The sequence below is a fragment of the Neolamprologus multifasciatus genome, chromosome 10, assembly GCF_963576455.1.
Source record: "Neolamprologus multifasciatus chromosome 10, fNeoMul1.2, whole genome shotgun sequence".
NCBI classification, from domain to species: Eukaryota; Metazoa; Chordata; class Actinopteri; order Cichliformes; family Cichlidae; genus Neolamprologus; species Neolamprologus multifasciatus.
The window spans coordinates 4790093-4811455 of NC_140448.1; the positions used below are offsets into that span (position 1 = coordinate 4790093).

At 41.4% G+C, this 21363-nt stretch overlaps 1 protein-coding gene across 1 annotated transcript; it reads right to left on the minus strand.

Annotated features, from left to right (window-relative positions):
* Positions 1-299: 299 nt before the first annotated feature.
* On the minus strand, positions 300-21039 carry umodl1 (uromodulin-like 1). Its single transcript, XM_085174002.1, has 15 exons — positions 20630-21039; positions 20218-20376; positions 19089-19210; positions 18780-18963; positions 17955-18095; positions 15410-15682; positions 14328-14585; positions 13026-13138; positions 12715-12934; positions 10120-10793; positions 9804-9964; positions 6372-6611; positions 5145-5301; positions 4952-5036; positions 300-4466 (listed from the first exon to the last, which is right to left on the minus strand). Exons 1-15 carry the CDS (start codon positions 20727-20729, stop codon positions 4288-4290), a joined length of 3066 nt encoding a protein of 1021 aa, XP_085030128.1. The 5' UTR covers positions 20730-21039; the 3' UTR covers positions 300-4287.
* Positions 21040-21363: the final 324 nt, after the last annotated feature.

A 21363-nucleotide genomic window follows, 5' to 3' on the forward strand; every position in this document is an offset into this window, starting at 1 on the left:
GGTATTTGCTGTGTGTGGAAAATCAAAAGGTTTGCTATGTTACCTCCACGGATTTTTCTTTTCTTTCTTTTTACTTGCTTTGAACGATCTATTGTGCCTAAGTGCTGTACAAAGATACCTACATTGATGGTGATGTGCAAGAGGACAAAGTGGTCTAAATTTCCAATTACATTCAATTAAACCCGGAACTATCTGATCAAAGAATTAGATTAGACTGAACTAGATCTGACCGGGCATTAAATGTCAGCTTTCAGATCCTGTTTCAGTTTTTGTCTCTGTGCCACAGACAAATCTTGATACTCAGCGCTCCAGCGAACAACAGTTAAACAAACCTGGACTAGTTGTTCTCAAACAGGTTGGTGTGTATCGTTACTGGGTGAAAATTTAGACCCTCACTAGACTTGACTCTTTTACTACGCTGGTAAGTCTGCAAACACTAGATATCATTGCATCAACAAGGTGACATGTTCTGCACAAAAAAGCAGAACATGTCACTAACTCATATTTCATATGTGGTTTATTGTCTGTTGCATAAGCAAGAGCGAGATAAGAAACAGATCAGGGAGGGAGGACATTAAGCAGCTGGGTTGAGTTTTGGTAAACAGAAACTGCTTCCTTGTTACAATTTATGTAGCTCCTCATTAGATTACCCGTCCCTCATTACCGCTCGTTGCTTTAAAGGAAATGACTGCACGTATCAATACGCCTCTCCTCACAGGCACACAGATAAAGACAGAAAGTTGTCACACAGTAAAGCTGAGCTCCCCTTCCAGAGACTTGCACTGGTGCTGAGGTTCACTGGGATTTGTGCAATGTGTGCATTGATAGGCTGTTGTCTTAAGCAACCACCGGGGGAGGGGACGTAATACTGTCAGTCTTAATCAGCAAGCCAGACATCTTGGTGACAGAAAGTGTGCTACGGCAGAGGCAGTCTCTCAATTTGTTTTCCAACTCAGAAAGGGTCATGCAAACGGGAATCAAACGCTGAAGATGATGACTGATCAAAGAGAAGGACAAAGATAAAATGAAGATGAGATTAATTAACAATGGGAAACAGATGAGGAAGAAGACACAGGTGAATATAATCAAGACAATCAAGCTCACAGGAAGTATGAACAAGACACCAAAGAAAGCAAAGTTTCAAAGTAAAACAGGAAACATCCCAATAGACGTACTAAGCACAGAGGAGATTCTCACTAAACATGATGAAGAAGGAAAAACTAAAATATGAAATAGAATCAGAACAAAAAACATCCATTTTGTACCACTTATTAGTGTCCAGACTGCAGGGGCAGCTGTCTACGCAGAGATGCCAAGACCTCCCTCTCCCCTCCCGCATCCTCAAGCTCTTCTAGTGAGACACAAATGGGCCAGTTGAGAGACATAATCTCTCCAGTGTGTCCTGGGTCCAGCCCAGGTTCTCCTCCCAGCTGAGCATGCTCGGTGTACCTCAGCTAGGAGACATTTACCCAGACTTTTTTGAATGTGGATGAGGAGCAGCTCTTTTTGAATTTTCAAAAAAAGAAAACTCTGCTGAACTCATCTGCTCCCAATTAGAAGAAAAACACAATGTTCAACTGGTCATTGAAATTCCAGATTACTGAGTGTAAATGCATCATGCCTAGCAAGTAACTATCCGATCGTTAAGGGATGACGTGACGAATCCTACTTCCGGGCCTAAAGTAGTCTGCGTTTAATATGGCTTTTGTGTTGTTAACATGTTTAATGTTTTGTATTTTTTTTCTATTTAATCTCAAAAAGCTCCTAAAACAGTCAGTGATCACTGTTGACCTCCCTCGGCTTTTATTACCGCTAATCATTTATTTAAGCTCACTTTTTAAACCCTTATGCAGCAGTATATGAATGACTAACCTCGTATTGTGGATGGATTATCTCAGTTGTTCTCCTGCTGAAGTTTGGTCCTTTTACAGCATCCTGCCATGCAATTACATTTGTTCCTGACCACCGAGAACACTCACGTTAACTTTTATCGAGTGGAAAAAAAGTTAGCTTGTTTATATTATGCTAACATAGCTGTGCCGCTAGCGGTCACGTAGCACATCATTATATACCAGCTAGCCAAACTTCAGTAACCCTACAAACGTCACTGCTGTTTAGTTTTCTGTCTTCATTTATGTTGGAAGTGATAACAGAGCTGTATGTTTGAATTTGTTTCCAAAACCCCGCAGTCAGGACATGCTATATTGTATTTAGATAGAAGCTAGCGAGCTAACTTCCTGCTAACTTCTAACTCCGTTAAATGTCTTAAATTCCGTTTTCATGGATGCCTGGATGTTAAACTCAATTGTTACACCTGGTAGAGCAGAACGCTGATCATTTTATTAAAGATGAAAGACTTTAGACAGTTTTTCAACTCTCAGTAATGCCATAGTGATGTTTGATATATGGACCTGCAGCGGAGTTTAGGCCCAGACACGGCTAGTGACGTCAGACTGAACGACCGGATAGGATATCCTTTGGTAACAGTTTTGGTAACTTTTCACTGTTGATTAACATATAACTATAACTTTGCATTAAATTCTTTGACTAGAAACTGCAATTATGAAACACATGAAAAACATACTGGAGTAAATGTTTTTCACAACTGAAACAAACTGATGGAACTGACTGAGAATTAGATGTTGTATATCAAGTGAGAGGTATTTTCTAATAGTTCACGGACAGCATAATTATATCTCTCACCTCTGAAGATTACAAAGCCATTACACTGGCCAGATGCCCGAGGGACGGTGTTAAGCTGCTCTATGAAAATACAATCGGGATCAGGATGTTTAATTAGTAATGAGAGAAAGCACATTTACAGCCATAGATCATAAAGCAGGACCAATCACTGTTTCAGAGCCGCTGTTACGGGATGAGCAGTGAGGCAGAGAGACTGGTGTAGGATACAGGAGGAGGAAAACAGGAAGGACTGCGGAGACGTGGATCATGTTACAGCCATTACTGCCTCCCAGAATACAGATGCACAAAGTTGGAAAAGTAATTCACGGCACCGTCACACTCCTGACTCGTAAATTTAGAAAGCACTCAACAGACACAAGTTATTTGTGTTTAAAAACTGGGATAATTAACACTCTGTGTGTGTGTGTGTGTGTGTGTGTTGCTTCTAAATTATTAAACGTCTGCACATTTGAAATATAGTGCCGCGCAGAGACTAACTGGAAACCATTACCAGAACACTCAGCAGAAGAGATGAAGCCCAGTGCTGTGTGTGATATAACGTCATCACGTGGTTTGTCTGAAAGGAAGAAATAGAAGCTTCTGAGCTGCAGCCATTCCCGCTCCTTCTCTCTGCTTTGATCACTGCTGCTCTCGCTCCTTCTCGCTGCATCCGTCATTCCCCTCCATCCCCGCACAGAGCTGTTGCCATAGCGATGGGTTGCCAGGTTTCAGCCTGCGAGGCTGAATGGGTTAATGAGAAGGCGGAGCATTTGCTGCACTCCAGATGGTAGTAAGCCCTCCTTCACCGCAGGTCTCCAGGGACCTCCCATGAAAGAGAAAGCCGCTCCTCTTTTTAGTATTCACCCCCATCGCTGCTGCATTTCTGACCCTGTGACGATGTCGGATTATGCAAAGTGTGAAAGAAAAGCTGGGCTCTCATCTTTGGCTCTTTTCTCCTGAGAAAGGCTCATATGAGATGTTTTCATTAACCACTGATCGGGGTAAAGGAGAAACTGACAGCACAGACTGTAAATCTTTTGTTTTTTCTGAATGCACCGCCTCACATCGTCCTCTGTAAACGTTCATGTTTTCTCTGAGTGCAGGAAGCCATCTTGGACTGTTTTTTTTTAAATGAAGAACTGTGTTAGCAGCACCCCCAAGTGTCTGAGTTTATACAGGACTTGTTTATTGTCTCACCACTTATGTGTCAGTAAACACAATAGATAACAGACAGCAAAAAATAGCAGCTAACACAATTTAAAGAGGCAGCTATGAACACGTTTGACTATAAGAATAGGATACAGAGACCAACACTTGCATAGCTATTTGGTATCTGATTCTCTGCAGTCATTAAATATGTCATGCATGAAATATTGATAGTTTCTACATTTGACACCCCTGTATACAACCACTCTATCGTTTGAATATCTTAATTATACAAAGGTGCAGGTGGAATTTAAATTCAAACTGTACATAATTAGTTTCATGTGCACGATGAAGGGTGAATGGTGCAACAGTGACACATGGTGGCAGGTGTAGTGTAAAAGCAGCGACTAATCTCTTCTAATTGTGTGTCTGCGGGTGCAGCAGCTGTCATTAGGTGTTCTAGGCAAGGTAGGTGAATTTCTCCTCTTTGGGTTTGACGTTAAAATTGTAGTGTCCGATGCGGTTCCTCTGGCAGTAGAAGAGGCAGGCGAGGGAACAGATGAAGAAGAGCGACAAGCAAATTCCCAGAATGGAAAGCCCAACTACATTTAGAGTGCTCAGCTCCTTATCCAAGGGCTCTGCAGGAATATATGAACAGACAAGCAGTATATGATGACAGAAATACCAAAACTTTACTCACTGGCTCTTAAAACAAACGTTTCCATCTCCCTTACATAAAAATAATGTTTAAAAAAATGTTCCCCTCATGAGTGTGTCATGATAAAAGCAGCCAACCCTTTCCTAGTGATGGCTAGTTAAGAACATGGATAGATGGATAAATGTTTTCCATCAAGCTAGTTGAACTTTCCTCTCCACCGCACTGATAATAGCGACAGCTGCACTACTGCCTTAATTCAACAGCTATAGATGGCCCATTTAAATGCTGAGATGAAGTGAGAGCCAGATTTATAATGGCCACTGAAGATTTAAATAGCTTTTCTACTTTTAAAACGGTCCGTGTTGAGTGGAAGCTGAAGTGTCATTACACTTCCAACTGAAGCACAAAAGAAGCATCCAGGTGTAATCAGCGTTTTCAAAGCAGATACTGTGTAAAAATACACACCTTCATCTGAATTGATCAGAGGCCCAACTGAACCGAACCTCGTTCCAAGCGCATTTACGGATCGAGCTGTTCTCTGGCGACAGTCCTGCAACAAAACACGAGCCGAGTTTATGTTGCATCAACTGCTTTTAGTCTAAGCAGGGTCAAAGCTGCAGGGTTGCATGAAATGTGTTGTGCAGTAGAAAGCACTCACTGGCACGCAGCTATTCGATTCAGTCTGCAGGCAGATCTGAACCTCGCAGTGCACATAGATCACCTTCAGGTTGACAAAGGAGAAGATCTGCACGGACAGACGGGACGTGCTGGAGTTCCCGTTCATCATCACTTTGGTGAATGCATTCAGGGGACAGCTGTGGAGACACAGACAGTGGGGCTGACTGATGAACTTAACTGGACCTGATCAAAAACTATTATTAGAAAGCACCGTGCTAAATATATAGACAGCTGAATAATCTGCTGGTTCTCTTATTATGGCTTTGCAGAAGGCTTTAACACAGATTTAGCTACCGCACTGACTCATTGTCACTTTTGATGGCACTTTTCTTACATCCTGCTCAAAGATGAATTTCATTTGAATGGAGAGACCTTTAGCTGTGAATCAGAAAATGCCTTCTCGTCAACTCTGGTGCATGTGGGAGATTTTTTTTGGGGGGGGGGGTTCAGTAGATGATATCGTGACCGCCACATTTTCTATGTCCCTGCCATACATCTAAGTACCAGGTGTTTGAAACTGATCACTAGAAAACAAATATTGTAAATATGAAGCTGGAGATTCTAAGTTTGCTCGTAGAAATGGAAAAAAAGTGATGCGAACAGACACAGTAACAAAACTGGCCCACTGGCAACTATGCAGCTCATTAATTCATATAATTTAGTTAATTTGTTTCACAAATGCCTCCGCTGACACGTGTTTTGCAGTGAGACAATGGGAGCCCGATTTTCTTGTATCTGAATGGGGCTAGGCTAGCTAGCTTAACCCTTATATCTGCATCAGATTTACATGGTAACTTACACCATAACCGCAACTTCATCTTTACTGTATGCCTATTTAACCTGACGTGCACCTCCCATAGAACGTAACTACACAATGGCTCAATGCATACTTGAATGTTGTGTTGCAGGGATAAAAGAAGTTTCCATAGACTCCCAGCAGAAGTCTAAATCAAGCTTTATGCTAAGCTAAGCTAAGCTAACCTCCTGCTGACAAAATGAGCGACACAATATGAATCCTTGTCTTGTTCTGTCTTACAAATTTCATTTTAACGTTTGACTTTGTAATGATAAAAGAATGGAAGGGCCTGGTTTCAGGAAGAAGTGTTTTTTATGTGTCACCCCACAGAAGCTGGGTTGTCTGAGTTAACAATAATCATAGTGGTAACAGTATGAGTAAGCTAAATAAAGCTGTAGCTGGGAAACAGACCTTTTCTCCAGGAAGACACGGCTGTAGGCGTCTACGGGGTTTGGGGTGGGAGTGCACCAGCACTTGCTGATGACTACTTTAATGTGATCTGAAGAAGTGTTGAGTCTGACCTCCACTACCACAGGCTGCTCACGGGACAGGCTGTAGTTGTAAGGCAGAGGCACTGCACCGTCCAACAGATGCACGCTCACCTGGAATGACCCCGATCCTGTGACAATGAGGTCTTTAATTATGTCATACCTGGATATGGATGGGAATGAATTGTAGGTATAATGAATACAATATAAACTATACAAAATATTAAAAATGAAATATTTATCAGTTTATGCTACTAATGCACAATATAACTGCATTCAGTGAAAATGGAACATGAGAGTTTAAGTGAAGTAAATAAGCTAAACACCAATCAGAGTTATGCTCAATAGGATTTTAGGAATGGCTATAGCCTGTGGTGGAAACACTGATGAGTGCTGAGCAGCTTTCAGCCTCAGTTAAGTCCATTTATATAACTAAATGGGAGCTCTACAGTATCAGCCTCTATCTTGGGATTCATTCTTGTTTAAACCTTCATGAGAGTAACATATTCTGAATACTTTGGATTACTTAATATATTATCATGCTGTTTACAACTACATGAATGTACTATTGCTGTGATTTATTACTGTTACTGAAGGTCCGCGGCTCCGAACCGTAGTAAAGGGACCTCTGACTAATACGGTGGGTTCTGTGTCGGGCTCGTAGCTGAAAACTAGCTTTACTTTGTTGTCTGGGTCAACTTTGCTAGCAGAGACAGAGAGAGGCGTTGAAAGGCTGCTCCAACGGAACTTATTGTTTCAGAGGAAAACACGAACACGGTGTACAGTCGAGTCTTAATAGCTTACTTACAACTGGGCTCGTCAGGCTCTCTTCTTGGCTGCAGTGGTTATTATTATATTTACATGCTTCCAGCTCCCGTTTCTGCGATGACAGCTCGTACTTTTCCTTTTTCTCCCTCCCTCGCTCACAGACACATAACGTGTATGGCAGTCCATTCTCCCTGCAGCACGGACTACACTGCCCATCAGGCTCCATGCTTTAGAGCTATACCTGTAGCATTCTGCCTATTAGCTTAGCACAACAACAACAAAAAGGCCTCTCTCACCCAGGAAACACAGAGAGAGAGAGCGTCACCCTGTAACCATGGCAACAGTAACGCTGCCGCCTGGAACCAGTGTTGCCAACTTAGCGACTTTGTCGCTATATTTAGCGAGTTTTCAGACGCTAAAAAAAGACGTGAAAGCGCATATGGCTTTTACTCTCAACAAGCAGCGGGTGCTGTAACGCAGTCAGTTCTTCTTTTACTCTTATGCTGTTTTGTGGATCACAAGGTTTAAAACTACTTATAAACACACACACACAAAGTAACTCCACCAGAGTGCCTATAGAGATTGAAAATGTGACGTCATTCAAGGGTAAAACCGCAAAGAATTCTGGGAACTCGTGGCAAGAGGTACTAGCGCACGCAGGCTTTCAATTGAAATCAGTTACACAGCGATAAAAAGAAACACAAAAAACTGTCAAGAAGCTGTTGTATTATTAACTGCAATAGCCGGTCGCATGACAGCCACGGGAAGCCGACGGGTAAAGAGATCGTTTTTTTTATCGGATTATGTCGTTGAAGAGAAATTATTCGAGCCATGTTTCCGAAGTAAAAAGAGGCGACAGATGGCCTGGATTGCAGCCATTCAAAGAGCAAATATAACGTCCCAGAACATCCAGCTCACAGGTTAGTCTGCTCCAAGCATTTCCACAAAGGTCAGTGTTTTGTAGTAGTTAATACGTCATTTTTCATAACATAATTGGTGATATAGGTTACAAGCAAGTCTGGCGCTGAACAGAAATTGTGGCGCTATGCTATCACTAATTGCCCAGTACGATTACAGCATACAATATTATTGTCACTGCTACATTTCTGTAATGCGAACCAGAAATTATTTCCACTACTAATTAATTACCGTTGAGCTCAAAGGTCCTATTAATAAACGGTTAACGAATGTGTATTTATGAAGACGATTTGTGAGACTGGTAAACTTATGATACATACGATGGTCTTTCGTTCTACACGGTGCATTTCATGGTCCTGTACCCATCCGTCGGTAAACTGTACCTGGGCTTGTTGCAGTGACCTGAAGTTACTGAACTTCATGAGTGTCTGCACTCACTCCAAGAAGCGTATAATTATAAATATGAGCGTGGTGAAAGTTGGGCAGCACGCTAACGTATTTTGTCCACTCTGTGTGCTCGTAAGGGTCTGACCCTTTCACTCCTTTGATTTTTTCCTCGTATCTTTTCTTTGCCTTTTCATCAAGTCTGTCTTTGTACGGACTGGCATTGTTCTCCTTCGTTTTGTACATAACTTTTTTGGGGGGCAAAGAAAAAGCAAGAAGGTATTGGAACCGGAGAATGAACGTTTTGCGGTGCTGCAAATGCTTGCATTTGATGCGGTACTTGGATTGTTTTGCCACGAGTTACCGGCATGCAATGCGCGAAAGTCACGTGGTCTGTCAATCTCTATTTCGGGTCACTTTTGCCGGTCCAAGCCCGGGTAAAGGAGCAGGGTTGGAATTGTGACATTAAAAAAACAATAATTGCTAAAAGAAATTTAATTTGTAGTTCTAAATAAACTCTAAATGCATTTAGGAAGTTTTTTACTCACTTTATGTCTCTTCCACGATGTTATTTCTCTCTCCAACAACATAGATTACAATTACATTAGCATGACCAATTATGCAAATTAGGTGATGACGTCATTTAGCGACTTCTAGCGACTTTTAGGACAGCCAATAGCGATTTTCCTTACTGAGGAGTTGGCAACACTGCCTGGAACAACAGAACGTAGCTGTCAAACAAAACCCAACCAGTCCTGACCCACCACAACACGAAACAGGGAAGTACCGCCGTGTAATCCATTTATTTCAACAAAGTAACTGTATTCTAAATACCACCTTTTTAAACGGTAACTGTAACGGAATACAGTTACTCATATTTTGTATTTTAAATACGTAACGGCGGTACATGTATTCCGTTACTCCCCAACACTGCATACCAATGACAGCTGTTCATGAAACAGGCTCCTGAATATACTAACAAAGAATTTATCCCAGTCTGTTGTTGCTTATTACTGTCAGCTAATAAAGGCTGCTCGTGAAACTGCTGTGTAAATGCAGCAGCAGCAATCAAATCCCCGCTGCGCTGATATTCTGAACAGCAACACTGCCTCTGATATTGCTCAAGTATGTACTTTTTGAATGTGTCAATATTCTGTTCTGGAGAAGTAGTTGTTTATCTCTCTATGCTGTTTCCTCTTGTCAGCTGTGTCAGTCATCAAGGGGTTACTGATTTGAAAAATAATAAAATATAATGAGTATTCGTGACAGTACTCATGCCACTTACCCCAGGGGGCTAAGGTCTGCAGAAATAAGCATGCTCTTCATGTAGGTACACATGATTGGGACTTCCAGCTGTTTTCTGGGCACCTCTGTTGCTCCCGTTGGTGAAGTGTATGGATCCATAGTGTTAAACAGGTTTACAGAGGCTATGTAGTGGGTTTCATTCTGAAATACCCAAACGGCAGAAAGAGCAGAGTGTTGCTTTTCGTACTTTTTTATACTTCGTACTTAGCTGAAGAAGACAGTGGCAAGCTAGTATACAAAAAACAAGAGCACAGGGGATTCAGGAGGTTTCCCAAATGCAGAGGAGAAAAACTTACATGCACAAGTTTAGTGTCGCACTCATTCCAGGCCACGGTCAGCTCCACGTGCGTGTCATTGCCGCCATTGATGCCACAGCCCACCGTGCCCAAGTAAAGTGCACTCTCCGGGATCATGGAGCTCAGAAGAAAATTCTTAGTGACAGTCACAGTGATGGCCGCAAGCCTGCAATGGACTGAGAGCGCTTCTTGGATAGAGTCGTCGGTGGCAGATCCCAGAGCGGTGGTACTTTTTGTTGAGGTGGTAGCAGTTGTTGTGGCAATTGTAGAGGCAGGAGTGGCTGTTAGGGAAGTACTGGTTGTCGGGGTAGTGATGGTGGAAGCTTGAGCAACAGTTGAGATTGTTGATATACTGTCTGTGGTTATTTCTGGAGCCGTAGTTAAAGTGGTTACAGCTGGCTCAGTGGGTGTTATTCCTGTTGTCAGGGGCGGTGCCGCCGTTTCTAAGGTTGTAGGTGCTGCATGAGACAATGCTCGCTGGTTACAAAGATATTCTGTTTTACATGTAATGTGTATAAATGAGTTTTTACAGCTACCTCGGCAGACCCGTCCAGGTCTCTCTGGGTCGTTGTCAGTAAACCCGAGCAGGCAAACACATGTGTAGGAGCCCCAGGTGTTATTACATGTGGCCGACTGGGAACAATCATTCTCCCCCGAAGCACATTCATTAAAATCTACAGACACAGAAATAAAAAATGGAGTCAGGTATTATGTTACTGGCTGATTATTTAGATGTTACTTTAATTACTTTGAATGTTGCTTTTGAGACACAAAAAGGTTTTGTTAATACTTTTAGTGCACTCAGGTCTTTTGAATGGTATGTGCTAAAAAACATTTTGCAGTTAGAACATTACTGGATGACTTTGTGCATCATTTGTGTTGTATTTCCATAAAGCTGAGAAAATTAACATGAGGCAACAGCGACCGAGAAATATTGCCTTTTAAGTCAAAGCGTCAGTCGACATCCAGAATTTCTGGATTCCACAACGCAGCTTCACAGTTATTCGAACATATTGTGCCAAGAGAGAAAGTATGTGGAGCGCATGTGTCTGAAGCAAGACTGCAGAGAATCGGCAAAGATACAATAAAAACACAACACGTTCTGAAACACGTGAACAGGATATTTCTGCTATAGTTTTAGTTCGTTTCAGTTTTTTTCAGGTCCATAAAATAATTTCAGTCATTTAATTATTTATTTATTTTCAAAAATCTAGATTTTAGTTTAGTTAAATGATTTCTTCATGTCGAGTTTTAGTTAAGTTTGGTTCATATTAACAGACATATAAATTTCAGCTGCCTTTCCCTCGTTAATGGACATCCCAGAACAATAAAACAATAAAATAACTGCTGGCTATATTTTAATCAAAAGCTACCAAGAAAACTGTTTGGTACAAAGACTGTTAAAGGCTGCTGCAGGTTGATTAAGGCCCCGTTTCTACTTCTCACCTTAGCCTACACTGCAACTTCTCATGCACGTCTCCAGAGATGTAATCTCCTATAGTCGTCTGTGTTGCAATTCATTCATTCATTTATTCCAACCACACTCTGTACGTATGTCTGCATGAGCTGTAGCACAGCCAATCAAATTAACCAGATTTTTTTTTAAGAAGGAAAAAAAAAACGCTCAAAAATGCTGCAAGTAGTTATTTTTTTCAGGTACATAAACTATGAAGTAGTCAACAAAAAAACAAAATGCAACATGCAAAACATGCAAGCAGAGAATCACAGACAGAGATGGAACAACTTCCAACTTTGTCCGACAGTTGAAGTTGCATAAAGAACGGTAGGTGGTGCTTCTCTTTTGCTACGATGAGACAGCTGACTTCATCTAACTTTGTGATGTCAACTAACTTTAATGTGTATGACATTTTTGTCATGCTATTTTAAAGCTGGTCCTACAAGCGCATCCAAGAGTAACATGCAGCTTATCTCAGAACTGTCGGTGAAAATTATTCTTGGAGCTAAGTTTAATTGAGCTGCATTTTATAGAGGTGCAATTTCACAATTTGTGTATATTTTCTAAGTTCACTATTTCGTCATGTGTTGAGAAAAACACAGATTTAAAAATCACATGGTCTAATATTTACATTTAGCATAACTGCGACATGCTTTTTTACCGTTTTTTTTTTTTTAAAGACTCGAAAGGACTTGAAATTCAAAGTTTCAGACTTGTGACTTTACTCGGACTTTTAAACCAGTAACTTGAGACTCGACTCTGACTTGCCTGGCATTACTTGAGACTTAATTGTGACTTGAGGATAAAGACTTGAGACTTACTTGAAACTTGCAAAACAATGACTTGGTCCCACCTCTGGTCAAATGCACAAACACAATATATCTATTTTATGAAGATTTATGAAAATGTTAATATGTGGCTTCTACCATCATGGCCCCGTTTATATATTGGGCCACCTCCAGTGCCTTCTTTCTTTTCTGTGCTGTGATTTCAGTAAAAAGATTTGCTAACACAGCGAGTAAGTCTTTGACGCTAATTTGCTATAATGTCAAACTCAGCACTCCCTCTTTGAAGCATTTTCCCAGCAGTGTACCACTAACAGCCCGCAGCATTAGAATAAGCAATATAAAGACACATACCATTTAGACTTGTGCTGTTTTGATCTACTGTGTATGTCGAGCTGTTCGTCAGGGACTGCAGAACTGCTGTGGACACGTTGCTTATGTCCAGGCTTTGACTCGGGATAAACACTATGGTGAAGTTGACCATCACGCTCCCCGGGAAGAAGTTTCTGATCTCGATCCTGACCCGGCCTGAATCCACCATGGCTTCCACCTCTGGAGACACAGACTGGTAGATCTGGTTGGTGACACAGGAAACAGGCTCAAGTTTGTGGAACTTATTCAAAATATTTTCATTTGCACATCACATCCAGTCACTGGATACTTACCTCTTCTGTTATACTCTGACTGAGGGCTTTGTAGGCCTGACTGCTGGTGTTCTGGAGGTCAGCTGTGAACTTTATGTTGGTAAGTCGTGTTGTGGCATCGAGAGTCTGAGCGTCTACAAAGAAAACCTTCATTATGCACAACAACCACATTTACCGCGAATAAATGTCGACCATCCTGTTGGCCTTTTGATAAAACACTGATTCTTTTCTTCATCATGCATTAGTCATTAAAGACTCTTCACTCCCTCAGGGTGGTAACTGTGGCTAAGTTCTTATTTTCAGAAATCTGGGTCAGTCACTTTCTTCACTTGTGGCTCAGACAAAAAAACATTTCCAGCATTCTTGTTGTTCTTTTTCTGAAAATACTTCCACAGAGGAGAAATAAAGATTTGACCTATATTTTGACTTCTGAGGGGAAAGTAATGCATTTCTGTGTGTCTAGATTCTCAGTCATGCAGGTAACAGGAGTCTTAAAAGCTCGGAAAAAAGGCAGCTGAGCTTCTTTAAGCTGTGACACCGTTTGGCTTCACATCCAAGAGGCTTCCTGCCTGTTGTTGTTAGAACTGAAGAAGCGTCTTGGATGTGACGCCAAACAGCTTCACCAACTTAAACAACTCCAGTTTCCTTCTGTTTTCACTTTTCTCTTATGACAGTAACACATTGTATGATTTCTTCTTCTAATAATAACCATGCAGATATGCAAAAAACAGTGTTAAGTGTTATAATAATGTTATAGGTTACATATTGTCACAATGCTATTTGGCAATATAACGTTTCTATAATATCGGTGGGAGCAAAGAACAACGAGTGGAGGTGGAAATGAAAGCCTCTGGTGGAAAATATCACTGTTTCCTGAGAAGTGTGTGTCTCCATGCAGAAACACACACAGAAAGAAAAACGACAAAAAGTGTTTTTCAGTATTTTTAGCCAATTAGTCAGTTTCGTTCTTCTGGTTCAGGCAAAAATATAATAAATAAATACAAATGAATAAAAAATATTTATGATTTTTAAAAAAAAAAAATTTAAATTAAAATTTAAAAAAAAAATTACATCAATTTGTTCTCAACAAAATAAAAAGTTCAGCCTGAATATTTCGTACATCAAGATCCAATGTGACATGTAAGTGTTTCCTTACTTTTTTAAAAGCACCATCACAATCTCGCCGTGCCATAACAACAATATGACTGCATAACAAACAGTTATAAATAAAGCTAAAGCTGTTACTGGAGCTGTCACACAGATTGGTAGCTCTCGAGTACTTTGTAACAATGTAACTCAATGTAACAACATCCCAATACTTACAGGTTTTTACTGAGATGTGAAGAGGGGCTCCTCGATTTCTGCAGGCACGAGGTGTGACGGTAACATTGTAGAGCAGTCCAGGCTTCAGTCCGCTCACCTCTATCGTGGTATCGCTGATTTTCTGAGTCTGAATGACCTCTGACCCTTTTCTTAGAACAACCAGGTAAGTCTGTTTTGTCTTGGCATGATTGGACCAGCAGACAGAGAAGGACGTTCCAGTAACATTAGCGGATCGTAAGCTGCCGATGCTGGGGGGAGCTGAGGGAAGGGACAGACGTGTCATTAATCTGAATCTGCTTTCTTGCTGGTTGTTGCGTGGAAATATGCCACTCCCACGTCTGTGCGGTTTGTCTTAGGGAATAGCATCCAGCCTAGTTTTGCACAGTGACTGGAAACAAACACCACAGCTAGTCTACGCCTGTCAAAAGTAACAAGAACAGCTTAAAAATGCATTATTTTACTTTTTACATCCTGTCAGTTTAATCCTACACCATTTTAGGCCATTTCAGTCTGTGCAAGCCAGATCCCGAAACCTTCACACAAACAAACATTAAAATATTATCTCATTTTGAATTTGATGGCAGCAAAATATCTCTAAAATGCTGTTACACCTGCAACAAAGGATTCCAAGAATCCGAAGAAATGATGAAATCTCTGTGTGCAAAGGACAAATATTGAATGCCACCAGGCAGCACTGCATTAAAACCATAAATCTGGCAAGGAAGTCACTGCATGGGCTCAGGAACACTTCCAGAAATCACAGTTTGCTGTGCGATCCACAAATGGAGGTTAAACTTCAAATATACCAGGAAGATGCGAACGTCGTGTGAACATGATAAAAATGCACAGAACAAACGTAAAAAGTAAATACTTGAGTAAAAATAGCTGATAAAAACCTTTACAGGTATGAGAATAACAATTTAAGACTCCTCCAAAGAGGATGAGCTTCAGTGTAAATGATGTAAAACTATAAATAAATGCTTGTTAAACCCAAATGTCCCTCTCTTTCTCGCTTGGACACGCTTCCAATCAAGAGATGGAGATTTCATGTAAACTTTAGATGAAAACAGAATATTTCTCACAGCATGTTGTTGCTGGAAGAGCTGACTCCACGGCTGTATTCATTTGGCTGTGAGATGCAGAACTCGTCCACAGCGAAGCTTGTGATGAATTCCAAGAGACAGAGGTCGTATTACTCGGAGCGGCAGTCATGCTGATCTCAGTGGATGTGAAGAAACCTGTGGTGTTGTATCCAGGAGGGCCTTGTGTGTGATTGGAAGCAGGGGGAGAGGTTGTGTTCATCAATGCAGGGCTGGTCAGGGTGGGCTCAGCGGTGGGCCACACTCCAGTGTCAGCTGGGAGCAAAGAACAACAAGTGGACGGCTGGACTCTTAAGTTTCTGGTGTAAATACCACTGTGTGACTCACATCACAGACGTGTAGTAATTAGAAACAACATATAGTGTTTCCACTTTAAAAGAGCAAATAAATTAAGTAGGTAAGTTGGGTCATGGATCAAAAATAGACTTTTACTCTAAACTGTCTTTACATTGATTGATGACTTGATAAACAGCATCTTTGTAAGAACCATCTCAAGCTTTCCAGTATGAAGACCTGACTCCGCCCTCCTCCACTCATCAGTGGTGAACAGACAGTTTACATGTTGTTAGTCACACAGCCAACAGAGGTCACTTTAGAAACGGTGTCTTTACAAAGCAGTGACAGCAGAAGATTGTGGATCATTTATGAGGAAGGACCATCTTCACAAAATATGACAAATGTGGCAACTTTGTTGTGAGCCAGCTAAGCCTTTAAAACTAACCACAACTTCCTCGTTCAAGTAGGTTTGTCTGACTTGAAGAACAACTCTGACACATATTATTGTGCAGCCGTTTCAGATTAAGGAGGCAGTCTGTTAACCACAGCTTTGTTCCAAAACAAGCCTCCATGTGTGCCTTAATGTTTTCACACAGCTGTCAGTAGCTTTTTCTGCTTTTAACAAGAAAACTATCTTTTGAGACTTGTTTTCTTTTTTCTTGTTTGATATTTTACCCAAAAAAGCCCGATGGTGGGCGGACTATTAAAATCTGAGTAAAAGTGCGAGAAATCTTCACTTGTTCTCACTCAGCTTCCACCTCCAGGTCTACAGGTCGGTTATTCTAATAGGGATGTTGTAAATTTACTCCACCTAGCAAACATCAATACATTAGCATTAGAATAACTTGTGCATAAACTTTAACCCCCCAAAAAGCTCTTTGATCAGTCTAACTGTAATCTTGTCAGTTTCTATTTGGGGCTTTCTGATGGGGAAATCCCTCTCGTCACTTCTAAAGTGACTGAATCTAAACTATAGTATTTGTCTGAGATGCTGCACATATGAGTAGAAAAGTAAGGGCTCAGGGGATTTTGAGGATCAATCAATCAATCAATCAAACTTTATTTATATAGCACATTTAAAAACAACAGTTTTGATCAAAGTGCTTCACAAATAAAAAAATAAAAAAATAAAATAAGACAAATACAACGCAAGACGAGACAAACATAGAAACCAACCAAATGATAATCAAACTATCTTACATCAAAGCAAAAAGAAAGAGTAAAAGAGTAAAAAGATGGGTCTTTAAACGAGATTTAAAAGACTGAACAGTCTCAGAAGAGCGAATAGCAATGGGGAGGTTGTTCCACAGTCTAGGAGCTACAATAGCAAAGGTCGCCTCTGGTTTTCAACCTAGACTTAGGTTGCATTAAGAGCATCTGGTTAGAACAGGGGTGGGCAATCTCAGTCCACGAGGGCCGGTGTCCTGCAGGTTTTAGATGTGTCCTCGAACCAACACAGCTGATTTAAATGGCTAAATTAGCTCCTCAACATGTGTTGAAGCTCTCCAGAGGCCTGGTAACGAACTAATCATGTGATTCAGGTGTGTTGACCCAAGGTGAGATCTAAAACCTGCAGGGACACCGGCCCTCGTGGACTGAGATTGCCCACCCCTGGGTTAGAAGATCTTAGTGCTTTTATAGGGTTATACAAATGAAGAAGTTCTGTTAAATAGCTAGGGGCAGTGTTGTTTAAGATTTTATAAGTGAATAAAATAATTTTAAAATCAATGCGAAATTTCACAGGGAGCCAGTGTAACTTGGTTAAAACTGGAGTCATATGGTCATGCATTCTGGCACCCGGTAAAAGACGTGCAGCAGCGTTCTGTACTAATTGCAACCGGTGAAGAGAGGAGTGGGGGAGGCCTAAATAGAGGGAGTTACAATAGTCCAGTCTAGAGGTAATGAATGCATGAATAAGCTTTTCAAGGTCCTTGGGGGGGAGGAAAGCTTTAGCTTTAGAAATTTGAGGATAGGGTAACTGGAAGCACTTGAGAAAAAGAACACTTTCAAACTATGCTATATTTAGCAATATGATTGTTTTCTCTGTGTACATACATTGTGCACGTGTAAGTTAAGTGTGAGCTAGTTTCTGAGAAACCGAAATAAATTGCACAAATTGGTGCGCATAGCAAAAATGGGACAAATTCAAAGTCATGTGCAAATAAACATTTTAATTATCTGGCAATTATCTCACAGTCCAGACTTTAAAGGGTTACGTCTGCACTGCAAACACACAAGTGTGCGGTCAAACCTGAACAGTGGGCTCCAGGGTTGCTCGGGTCAACATCGATGTAACCGTGGTGGCAGACGCACTCATAAGAACCCACTGTGTTGTTGCAGTCGGCCCGAAGCGAGCACCGCCGAAGAGCAGAGTGTGCACACTCGTCTACGTCTGCAGTGAAAATGCAGACATATGGAGGAGTTAAACAGCGATTATAATTACACATACATAAAAGCTGTTTAGTTACAGTTGTGTTTGCACGAGTTGTAACAAATGTGTTTCTGAAAATAAATCGAGTTTATAGTTGAAGCTGTTTAGAAATCTCCACGTCTGTTCGGGATCCTGGAAAAATCACTGGAACTTGAAATAGATTATGCAAGTCGAGACTGGATTCACTTATCTCGCTCACATCTTTCATTTAAAGGCTTGAAAATTCACATGTGTCTAAAAATAAATCGCTTTCAGCGCAGAAAAAGGGAAATGAATTATCTCTGAGAAAACGCCAGCTTGACGTGCGCGCACGATGGCGAGCCATGTTTTGTGGGAATGTAGCAAGCATGACTGATTTATGATAAATATCTGAGTGTGGGTGTGTGTTCACGCACGTGCGTTTGTCTCTGTGTGTGCGCGTGCAATCGCTCTGGTGTTATTTTCCGCTGTTGCAGGAAACATCCCACAGATGACTGTCACTCAAACAGAAGTAGTGGGAGAAGGAAACTGTGGTGCGACTGAGTCATTCTTTCCTGAACGCCGTGTTCTTTGCACATGAATCATTCTCAAAACTCTACAAGAATGTCATCTCTCTAAAGAAAAAAAGCCCCGAGTAGCTTCGCGGAGAGGTCAAAACTGCCTCACCTCGCACTGTTATTGAAGACACTTCCTCTATGCGTTCGAGAAGACGATGCAGCTTCGATCTGACGTTGTGCAACGAGAGAGTGAAGTTGCACTCAATCAGCAGAGAGGTGGCAGTTCTGTAGGGATGCACAGGCCACGTGCTGAGATAATAGACAGAAACATCAGCCTGCAGAGCTCCAGTCACCTGATGATGACACAGACGAACATATTTCCATAAAAAAGCGACCATCAAGGAAAGTGCTTATGTTGGAAGTCTAGTCTCATTATAAATGTCTGGAAGAAGTTAGACCATAGAAGCTGTTGTGTTACCATTGCTTGCAGCAGCCTCGTGTGATTCAGAAGCCCTTCATTCGTGGACATCAGTTGCTGGTAGTCTGTCTTCACTGTCACTGTTGCATTCAAACGGTTTCCTCCATCCTCAGAGTGATTTGCTGAGATTAACAGGATGCAATATAAAGATCAGTGTCGACAGATTTCTCTGCTGAAGAGAAACACCTACAGGCTCACATAAGAGCTTGGTTAAAAAAAGAAAATCAGCTGATTTATTTCAATTGCTAAATGAAACAGGAACAGGCTGAAGCTGTCTATATTCAACTCAGCAGTTATTCCTTTCATATTTTCTTCAGCAGGAAAAGGATCCAGTGAAAATTGCGCACCCACTGTGGGGTTTGTGGATTACCCCAAGTCACTAAGATTAGTTTGTAAAAGAATTTGGTGGCACTGTAATTTTACAAGAACACACGTACGAAAACCAGAAGCAATGAAACACACCGTTGTCAAGACAACATGTTCTTTTTATTTTTTTGTGTGTCTGTTTTTGCTGCACTCTTGTGCGTGCACGGTCTGCATCGGCTGAACGTGACACAGAACATGTGAGCGTGTTTTTGTTTGAGCAGATCTGCTAACACTTTCAGTTTCTGCAACTTTTTACTGTTGCTGTAAGAAAACTGGTGGATTTTTGTCCTTTGCTTTATTTGACGGTGGCGCGGTGGTTAGCACTGATGCCTCACAGCAAGGAAGTCCTGAGTTCGATTCCACCAACAGTGAGGAGTTTGCATGTTTTCCCCGTGTTTGCATGCATTTAGTGTAGAACTCGCCCTTCGGGGGGATCTGCCCTCTCTGAGTGCTTATTTTTGAAATTTTACAAAATACCAAGGAAAATGACACATCAACAGAGCGGCCACATCAGCACTAAGATGGCAGCAGTAAAGCTGCACTAACAGATAAAAACAGTTTGTCATGTTTAGCTGATATACTGTAGATGCTGGGCAATAGAAGTTTAGCAAAAACTGCAAATTTCAGTTTAATGCCTCAGTGAGTCGCTCATTACGTTTCAGCACTATTCTAAAACTGTCTATGCTTAAACAAAGCACAGTAAGATGCATGGTGAACATTCACTTTAAATGCAACGTGGATGCAAAATCACATATATACTAACTTGCTGGATCACTGCAGGAAGAGCGGTGAGATCTCTGGCAGCATTTTTGCCAGCCTGGACAGTCTATATCCAAGTCGCACTCCTCAGAACTGGGATGCAATCCATCTGCAGTTGGACAGGATCCTGGCTTGGAGCTAAACTCACCACTCCTGTTTACAGCTTCATTCAAAGGAAATAACATGTTGCAGGCCATATATTAGCAGTGAGATATTTGTAGCATTGCAGTTTCAGCGCTTCCATCTGGTGTCTTGCACACAGCACCACACACTTAAAGGTCACGCTGACTGCCTGGCTAGAGACAGTGTGTGTGTGTGGTGCATAATCAGATTTTGCAGACACAAAGAGTCTTCTACAGTCTAAGAACAAAACAATGTGTGCTTTTCTTTAATCCTGATCAGTGTAGTATACTCACGCAGGGCACAGTAACGACCAACTTGCACATAGCCAGAGCAGCATCCCATCACCTGCTCCGTCACCAGCTTGTACTCAGTCTGATGGATCATCCTGTACATTGTGACATTACAAGTCTTCCAGAGGAGCCAACCTCCACAAAGCTTTGACACTGAATAGGGAACCTTGTGCACCACCAGGAAACTCACAATCTTTGTTTTGTTATGAGTGCACAGGTGGTAGCCAGACAGACACAGGCTATTTCCTGAAAATAAAATAGATCTTTTGGATATCAGATGTTTCCATTGGTATCTTGTACACTGCTGCAAAACAACATTTTGAGCCACTCTAATAAACCGCTCCTATATGTTAATGTGCTCGGAAAGTTTTGAATGAAATGTGAAGGCTTTAATCAAAATAAATGTCACATTCTGTTTTGTTAAAACATCTGTTTCGAGTAAATCTGTCGTCGGCATCGTGGCCTACCTTCATCCACAGTGTCCTGTCCCCTACAGAGAGCCAGCAGGGCCACAGCCACCCCAAACGAGAGCATCCAACTCATTTTCACATCAGAATCTCACCCATGGATTTAAGCACCACATTTTACCTCCATATTTCACTTTGAAATGATAGCAGCGCACTGTTCAGGGAGTAGTCAAAGACCAAGTCCTCTGCGGCTATCTTTCCCCTCCCCTTAATGACCCGACGGTCCCAAGTGTACCACGAAATTACAGCATCCAACAGGTAAGTATTATA